Source organism: Ranitomeya imitator, chromosome 4 (assembly GCF_032444005.1).
Source record: "Ranitomeya imitator isolate aRanImi1 chromosome 4, aRanImi1.pri, whole genome shotgun sequence".
NCBI lineage: Eukaryota > Metazoa > Chordata > Amphibia > Anura > Dendrobatidae > Ranitomeya > Ranitomeya imitator.
In genome coordinates, this window is record NC_091285.1 from 625,935,271 (window position 1) to 625,944,755 (window position 9,485).

Sequence of the window (9,485 nt, forward strand, 5' to 3'; positions counted from 1 at the left end):
GACACAGGTACATGCTATATACAGGGGAGATGACACAGGTACATACTATATACAGGGGAGATGACAGGTACATACTATATACAGGGGAGATGACACAGGTATATACTATATACAGGAAGAGATGACACACGTATATACTATATACAGGAGGAGATGACACAGGTATATACTATATACAGGGAAGATGGCACACATATATACTATATACAGGGGAGATGACACAGGTATACACTATATACAGGAGGAGATGACAGGTATACTATACACAGGAGGAGATGACACACAGGTATATACTATATACAGGGGAGATGACACGGGTACATACTATATACAGGGGAGATGACAGGTATATACTACATACAGGGGAGATGACACGTATAAACTATATACAGGAGGAGATGACACAGGTATATACTATATACAGGGGAGATGACACACATATATACTATATACAGGGGAGATGACACACAGGTATATACTATATACAGGAGGAGATGACACACAGGTATATACTATATACAGGAGGAGATGACACACAGGTATATACTATATACAGGAGGAGATGACACACGTATATACTATATACAGGAGGAGAGGACATACAGGTACATACTATATACAGGAGGAGATGACATACAGGTACATACTATATACAGGAGGAGATGGCACTAAAAAATCCAATGCCTGGACACTAAACCAAATCCTCCCCAATAAACACATTAGACATATTGGCTTTAAATGGCCACAGCGGCCTTTATTAACATTTAATACAAAACATATCAAAACAACAACCTCCCGAGGGAAGGGGGGGGTCCTCGAAGCCCCAACAATGTAAGCCTCAAATATCCAAATCCCAACCACTCTGGTTAAGTCTTACCCCCAGCCGCTATGCACCAGCTCAGAGGCAGATAATGACTAACCTGGCCAAACCAAAAGATCCATCCACGAGTCCCTTAGGTATCTCCTCCATGGGATTATCCAAACAAACCCCATCCGATTAAATTCCCCCAGGGGGAGTCCAGGACCTTTCAAGATCCACCCCACCACCACCACCAATCTGCCATTTCCACATTCCACCAACTTCGAAGACCCTACCCCAATGCCACCAACATAAATGTCCTGACACCTTAAACATTTATGTCCCCCATATTTTAAGGCCAGTTTCTACGCCGTTGCGAATAGCCAGACACTACATATCCATGCCCACCGCATTTAAGTGAACACCATCCATTCTCCAAAATCCTCCTTTAGGCTACGTTCACATTAGCGTCATGCGACGCAGCGTCGCCGACGCAACGCACGACGCAATGGAAACGCGCGCAAAAACGCACCATTTTTTACGCATGCGTCGAACGGATGCGTCGTAAAATGCAGCGTTTTTTGTGCGTTTTTGTTGCGTTTTTCAAAAAAACGCAGCGTTCTACAACGCATGCGTTGTCAAACAATGATGTCATCTTTAAGCACAATTTAGTGTCTAGACACTAGATAATACCACCAATGAATAGAAGAGGGTGGGTCTAGTGGCTAGACATTAGATAATGCCACCAATGGGTAGATGAGGGTGGGTATAATGGAATTGTGGTATATATACCCCGGCATAGATTAATTCCAACCATACAGCATCAAGATGGATCGTCCCATGGAGAGTATCTACCTCAATATGGAGCTGGATTTTGCCCTTGCTATTGCTTATGCTATTGCCTGTCATGAACAGAGGAAAAGAGAAAAACTACGGAGAAGGAGTCGTCGGCGTTTTTGGCTACACCCTATAGTGGAAGTCCGAGAGAGTCGTGGAGCCTACCATTGTCTGTTTGGCGAGTTAAATGACAACCAGGAGAAATACTTTGAGTACACCAGGATGTCTCAAAACAGCTTCCGATATCTGCTGCGTCTGGTGGAAGGAGCCATTTCCAGGCAGGACACGCAGCTCCGTAAAGCAATTTCCCCCGAGGAACGTCTGCTGGTGACTCTACGGTACGTAATGCAATGTGAAGGATTTATATGTTCTTGCCATTTTTTAAAGTAACGTGTTTTGGTTTTGTGGGGTGGGGGATTGTAATTAAAAATGTAAATTTCTTTCATAACAATTTAATTAATTATATTTATTTATTTTTCTTCTTGTCAGTTTCCTGGCTACCGGAGAGACCTTGAGATCACTGCATTTCCAGTTTAGGATTGGAGTCTCCACACTTTCTGGTATTATTGCCGACACATGCCGCGCATTGTGGGACAACCTCCAGGAGGAATTTTTACCCATCCCTACAACAGAATTATGGCAGGCCAACGCCCAAAAATTCGAACAAGTGTGTTCTTTCCCTAACTGTATTGGAGCCGTGGATGGGAAGCACATTAGGATTACCAAGCCTTCAAGAAGTGGATCTCTGTTTTTTAATTATAAAAAATACTTTTCCACCGTGCTCATGGCAATTGCAGGTGCGGACTGCAGGTTTCTCGCTGTGGACATTGGAGCGTTTGGCCGTGCAAATGATTCACGGACATTTAAGGAGTCTGACATGGGCCGAAGATTATACGAGAACAATTTTAATTTCCCCCAGCCACGACCTCTTCCCAACACCGAAGGCCCGGCTATGCCATTTGTTGTGGTTGGGGATGAGGCTTTTCAAATGAGTGGCAACCTACTTAAACCGTACTCCAGTCGGGGGTTGGACCGCACAAAAAGTATTTTTAATTATAGACTGTCCAGGGCCAGAAGAACTGTGGAGTGCGCCTTTGGAATCCTTGTCTCCAAATGGCGTATCTTAGGATCCGCTATAAATTTGAAAATTGAGACAGTGGATGAGGTGGTGAAGGCTTGTGTGGTTCTCCACAATTATATTATTGATAAAGAGAGAGTCAACGTGGAACTTGATGAACCCATACCAAATCCATTGCCTGATTATCAAGATCATCCTCTGTGGACAACTGTGGAGATTGCTCATATGAGGGACCAATTTGCTGCATACTTTGTTTCAGATGTTGGGCGTGTTTCATGGCAAGATCAAATGGTTTAATTCATCTTGTTATTATGATACAATAAAAACACTGTCATGTAAACACTGTTGAGTCCATGTCATTTTACCAGCCTATGTAATGTTATTTAAATGTTGTTAATGTCCCCTGATTTTCTAATGCGTTGTGTTTTGAAATAAAGTTCTTGTGCCTTTCCGTTTTCACAAAACAAATCTCCCATATGTTTTTCCATAGTAAACAAAATTTAAAATCCAATGTTATATAAACTAATGTGTGTCCCACAAAGTTTATGTGAGCACCAGTACCCAAATGGACTGTGACAAAACATAAAAATTTTTCAGCCGTGTGTTCCATAGTTTTGACATATAACATGATCGGCTCCCACCTTGTCAACCATTTTTAATCTTGCAGACTATTTGCATATTTAACCTGGCTTGACAAGGAGGGAGACGATCATGTTTGCAAAACTCTACAGAGTTAACACTATTGCACTCAGGATGCTAGTATACGTCCAGAGTCAAATAGTGGCAACACTGTGAACATTGCTACCACCTCACCTGACCAATATTCTTAAGGTACCGTAATAAAACGATTAGCCAACGATACCGACCAGTGATACGACCGGACCGTCATCGTTGTTAGTCGTCGCGTGGTTGCGGAGAGCTGTCACACAGACAGCTCTCCAGCGACAAAAAAGAGCAAGTCCCCGTGTAATCTGGGTAACCATTGTGTTATGAAGCGCATGGCCGCACTCACGATGTTTTCCCTGTTTACCATTGTAAATTTAATTAAAAAAAAAAAAAAAAACCCTTACATTCCGGTGTGTGACACGTCCATCACCGTCACCTTTCCGTACTGTGCCAGCCCTAAAGCACAGCACAGCGTTTATTATTAAGTCAACGGTGTGCTCTGCTTTACGGGCGGGAATGACAGTGTCAGTCACCGCGGGAAGATGACGGCGAGGGACGTGGTTGACACCGTTTTTTTTTTGGGGGGGGTATTGTTCACTTTTTTGATTGTTTAAAACACTGCGCTAGTAACCCAATATTCCCTTGTTTACAGCAAAGACATCGCTGGATCGGTGTCAAACACGCCGATCCAACAATGACAGCGTGTGATCAGTTACCCCAAAAAGTTCCTAATCATTCGCTGAGACCTACAATCTCCCAGCAGGGGCCTAATCGTTGGACGATTTCAGAAAAGATAACGTTGGTTACTGAACAAAACCAACTATATCGTTAATGAAATCGTTGTGTGATGGTACATTTTAAAATTGATATATTGAGCAATGCTGTTTGTGTTTGTAACATCTCATAGTACAATGAGCGACAGCCCTATAAAAAAAATGAAAAAAGATATTGATAAAATATTGTCAGACATTGCACATCAGGTGTTACAAACACAAGATTTGTTTATACGGCGCACGGTGTGATTTGGTGCAAACTTTATTATAGACAATAAAAACTCAGTATTTTTGAAAAAATTAACGATTTTATTTGGGACACAAAAAAAAAGAAATGGGTAAATGTTATGGGGTATCAATGTCTGCGATTAAGGGGGATTGATATCCTCCACTTTTGGTGTGTGTTGAGGAGACCGAGGAGGAGGACGAGGGGGAGGAAGCAGCATACTCTATTACACTAGACGGGATGCCGACATCAATCCAGCCAGTAGACCCAGGCTGGGTACTTTGGGTGCTTGTTTTGGGAGCAGCCATAGCCGAGGTTGTAGTGCTTGTCGTCTTCTTCTTTTTTTTCCTCCTCTCTCCCTCTGGGTGTGGGTTGGCTTCCCATCTGTGTGCCCTTGAAGGCCTGGCAGGAGCAGAAGTTTGGGGCTCTGTTCTGTGGTGGCGATGGCCCTCGGCACGCGGAGCTCTGTGGTGGTGCTCTGCAGCAGGAGTCGGAGCCATGGCAGCCAGCGATGGTACTGCGGGCATTGTAGTCGCTGACTGCATGACCCGAGCCTGCTGCAGAGCAGTGACATATGCGTTGTTGCAGGCCTGCATCACCGAAATCTGGAGTTCCGGCGTAAGATGTTCAACCATGCCCTTCTGAATGGCAATAAAAAAATGTTTGGCCGGCCTCGAGAGCTCCGATTCTATTGTTTCAAGACGCCGGTCGATATTGAACATTTTATCGCACAGCGCCTTGAAACCATTCTGGAATACGGTGCTCAAATGTAAAAATTTGGGCAGGATCGCCCTGTCCGAGGCTCGCTGACGCTGTCGGGAAGACCCGAAGGAAGGAGCGACAGAGGCCTCGGCCAGGGGAACATCTGATGGACCGGCTGCCGGTTCGCCAGATTGTGGTGGTGCAGACCTGCTCTCGCTGTGGGATGGCTGCGACGGTTCAGATGGCGCTTCACGAAGGACCGCTCCAGAGGGTCGGACAGTCTCGCGGGTGCTGCTGTGTGTTCTGTAAAAACATAAGGAAACCATTAGTATACTAAATATAACATTTCACATTCGTCACCACCTGTGTAAAACTTAACATTGCATCACACACTATTACTGTTAAGGGTTTGTTCAGTTAGTCGTAACGGTTTGCTGATTGAACCGGCCAGCTGCCTGACATGGCTGATGCGACCAATCAGCGCGGGTGACAGGCCTGATTACAATGCCCGCTCCTTACTCCCCGCAGTGAAGGCCCGTCGCCCGCATACTCCCCTGTCATTAATTAACTTTACCGGCGGTATCCATTGCCGCCGTTAATGTTAACCAATTTTTAATATTGACACTGCATATGCCGCATCAATATTAAAAATAGAATGCATTAATTTATTTCAAAATAGTCACCCATGTTTGCCGTTTGTAACGCCCGACAATTACGCTTATCGTCGGAACTGCCATGACGTCACGGTCATGTGACCGAGACGTCATCACAGGTCCTGCGAGCTGAGCAACCATGGGAACATAACCTGCCTTGGAGTAGAAGGTATGCCGTGTCTATTATATTTTTCCTTTTTTTTAAAAAAATCTGGGATACACCTGGATGGGCAATATACTACTCCACTATGAAATATTGCCCGGGCATGGCCAATCTACTATCTTTCTGTGTTCTGTATACTTCGTATTTCAGGAAAAAAAAGAGGAAGTCAAGCTCACCATAGTAGTAATCCCAGAAGGCTCGGAGCACGGAGACGCTGTGTCAAGGGTGAGAAGACCAGAAATGAAGAAAAAATTCAAACTCACCGAGGCGTGAAAAGTAAAAACTAAATACTTTATTCACTTCAATCAGAAGCAGAGGATGAAACATCAGCACAATACAATAAAAACACTATCTACGCGTTTCAGGTGATAGGGCACCCTTAATCATGATGTCTGATGTTCCCTGTCACCTGAAACGCGTAGATAGTGTCTATTGTATTGTGCTGATGTTTCATCCTCTGCTTATGATTGAAGTGAATAAAAGTATTTATTTTTTACTTTTCACGCCTCGGTGAGCTTGAATTTCTTTCTTCATTTCTATACTTCGTACTTGCCAAAATAAATGGCTGGGCAATAAACTACGTGGCTGGAATATAGTACGTGAATATGCATGTTTTAAAAACTAGGTGTGTGCATAGGTACTATACTTACTCTCTGCTTTCAAGGACCGGTCGCAAGAACTGCAAAATACGATTATATTTGTAGATGGTCCTTGAAGCTGCAGCACCACTACGGATCTGTCCCTCCTTTTTCAGGCCCCTCTTGAAACGGTCCTTCATGGAGCGCCATCTGGTCTTCAATTGTTTAACTGTGTATAAATTTAAAAAAAAATTTGTTTGAGAGAAAATATTGAAATTGATAACGCAACCGTGTGCAATCCCAATAGAAGACATCACAGACGGTTGTGTATCCTGGCATGATGGGTCACAGCAGCATTTTGGAAATACTTACGAAAACTAGCTTTGCCCGTGGGGGAAGCACTGTCGAAGCCATCCCACAGCGATTGTGCCACCTCAATCCACAAACGGCGCAACACGCCCTGGTCCGCGTGCCGGGGGTCACGGCTGTCCCACAACGGGCCTCGTTCCTGTATGGATGCCACCATCAGGTCATCAGGTCAAGTGGGTCATCATGGGCCCGTTGTGAAACCTAGAATAAATGGAAAATATTAATGTTTGCAAGATAAAAATTGTTGTCCCTACCTCCTCCACCACCACCTACCACCTCCACCACCCCCCATACCCGCAGAAACAAAAAACTTAAAGAAAAAAAAGGAATAGGTTTGACATAAAAACTTACTCGCCATCCTGCCACCACAGCTTGGTCCCGTGGTCTCTTCTCCTGCTGCCTCTGTTCCTCCTGGCTCTCCTCCTCACTTGAAGAAGCCTGGAAAATAGTTTACAAAAAGTTGAGTGACCCATCTACAAATGACAGCGAATAGTAAGCAATAGTAGATCATGTACTCACCGGACTCCTCAGCGGTGGGGTGTGGCTTGAGTCACTGGCCATTACTAATGCAATTCTGAAATAAAGAACAAAATAAAATTTATCCTATGCACAATACAGCGGAACATAGTAAAATATATAAAAAAAAAAAAAACATTTACATTTCAACCACAAAGAACATTGCACTCCAACTGAACTAACGCTGAGCAAACAACACTGCCACATTGATTAAAAAAAACAATGGCAGAGACAACACAATGCCAGAGTAAACAAAAGCCTAAAGATAACAAAACAAATACACAACTGACCCTATGTCGTAATCCAAAAAGAGAGTTTTGTTTAAAAAAATTTACAGTATGCACGGAGCAACCCAAAAAACACAATAGATTTTTGAAAGGAAAAAATTAACAACCCCCAAAAATTAAGGACAGAAACGGCAATACACCACCATACTTTACAATAAAACCGACAGGGCCGGATACAATAAAAGGCCATACAACGCCATACATCACAACCAGAAACATACAACAATGTCTTTACACAACCACAGTGCAGAACATAATACACAACTTGCAATACAAATTATTACATTTAATAAAAGGGCGCAGAATCATTCTATACTACCATACTTTACAATAAAACCGACAGGGCCGGAGACAATAAAAGGCCATGCAACGCCATACATCACAACCAGAAACATACAACAATGTCTTTACACAACCACAGTGCAGAACATAATACACAACTTGCAATACAAATTATTACATTTAATAAAAGGGCGCAGAATCATTCTATACTACCATACTTTACAATAAAACCAACATGGCCGGAGACAATTAAATTCATATAACGCAAGAATAAAACATCACAACTGAATACAAAAAAACACCACCAAACCAAAAAATGGAAAAGAAAAATCTATCCTGGAAAGAACAATAATCAAGGCCGCAGACAATGAAACGCCATCTTATACAACGCCATACATCACAACAAGACTAAAAATACAACAATATCTTTAAACAACCATAGTGCAGAAAATAATACACAACTTGCAAAAACAATTACAAAATAAAACATGTAGAAAATGCACAGAATCATTCTATACTTACATCTCTGGACAGCAGATGAAGAAAAGAAGAAGTCTGGTCTGATGTGTTGCCTGTAGATGCTGCAGCAGAAGTGACAAACAATCCAAACATTTTCTTTATATATGGGGGATGTTTTTATCACTGTTTTCACTGTCTAGACACTGTCTAGACACTTTTTTGTTTAATTTTATCTAACGACGCATGCGTCGCACAACGCACGCATGACGCACGCACTTGCGTCTCGTGCGTTGTCAATTGGTTTCAATGGGAGATTGTAACGCAATGACGACGCACGAGCGACGCAAGTGCGACGCATGCGTTTTTTAGACGCTACAAAAATGCAACATGTAGCGTCTTCGACGCCACCCAGGTGCGGTGAAACGACGCATGCGTCCCCAATGATAAAGATAGGGGCGCATGATGCATGCGTTGTTGTGCGTCGACGACGCTGCGTCGCATGACGCTAATGTGAACGTAGCCTAACCTGACTCCAAATCCCCATGTCTTACTACCACCGCACCATTCCGCGCCATGAAATGAGATCCTAGCCCTATTAATCCCATCAACATTCCGGGGCCTCTCCAAACCTTACGGGGAATAATATCCAACCAGACCACCAAGACCTTCGGAAACATGGCCCATAACCTCAACATGTCAAATTTAATGTCTTATCAACTCTCTGCAAGGCCTTTTACCCAAGTCATTCCCCCCCCAGATGAATAACCACCACGTCCGGCGTGCGGTCCCAGCGAACAAAGCGATGAAATTCAGGTAACCATTGCTTCCAGACTATACCCATTTTACCGATCCAATGTATAGTTACCAACTTCCGCGAAAAACCTAACTGCTGCCCATCCGGGTCACCCTCAACTCCGACCATCCTCTGAAATAGAAGAAAAACGACAATACCTATTTATTTTAATTGAAAGAACAACCAACTAATCCAGGCTACTGAATATTACAACAAATTGGTACGAATGTATGACTGAAACCTTGCCGATTCCCAACGCCCAATCCTCTTCACCGTCTCATCCCCCAAGCCCAAACATGCTGCT

General features: G+C 43.4%; 1 protein-coding gene across 1 annotated transcript; it reads right to left on the bottom strand.

Moving 5' to 3' along the window:
• Positions 1-4,476: 4,476 nt before the first annotated feature.
• On the bottom strand, positions 4,477-7,095 carry LOC138674302 (uncharacterized). The gene is made up of 3 exons (XM_069762162.1): positions 6,848-7,095; positions 6,548-6,704; positions 4,477-5,384 (listed from the first exon to the last, which is right to left on the bottom strand). The coding sequence occupies exons 1-3, from the start codon at positions 6,999-7,001 to the stop codon at positions 4,499-4,501; spliced, it is 1,197 nt and encodes a 398-aa protein (XP_069618263.1). The 5' UTR covers positions 7,002-7,095; the 3' UTR covers positions 4,477-4,498.
• Positions 7,096-9,485: the final 2,390 nt, after the last annotated feature.

Bases quoted from the DNA above. Each gene is read 5' to 3' on its own strand.
- LOC138674302 (XM_069762162.1), bottom strand. From the start codon at position 7,001: ATGGTGGCATCCATACAGGAACGAGGCCCGTTGTGGGACAGCCGTGAC. The intron at 6,705-6,847 runs GTAAGTATTTCC...ATTTATACACAG, and splicing joins CACGGGCAAAGCTAGTTTTC to TTAAACAATTGAAGACCAGA. The intron at 5,385-6,547 runs GTAAGTATAGTA...ATGTTTTTACAG, and splicing joins CCGGTCCTTGAAAGCAGAGA to AACACACAGCAGCACCCGCG.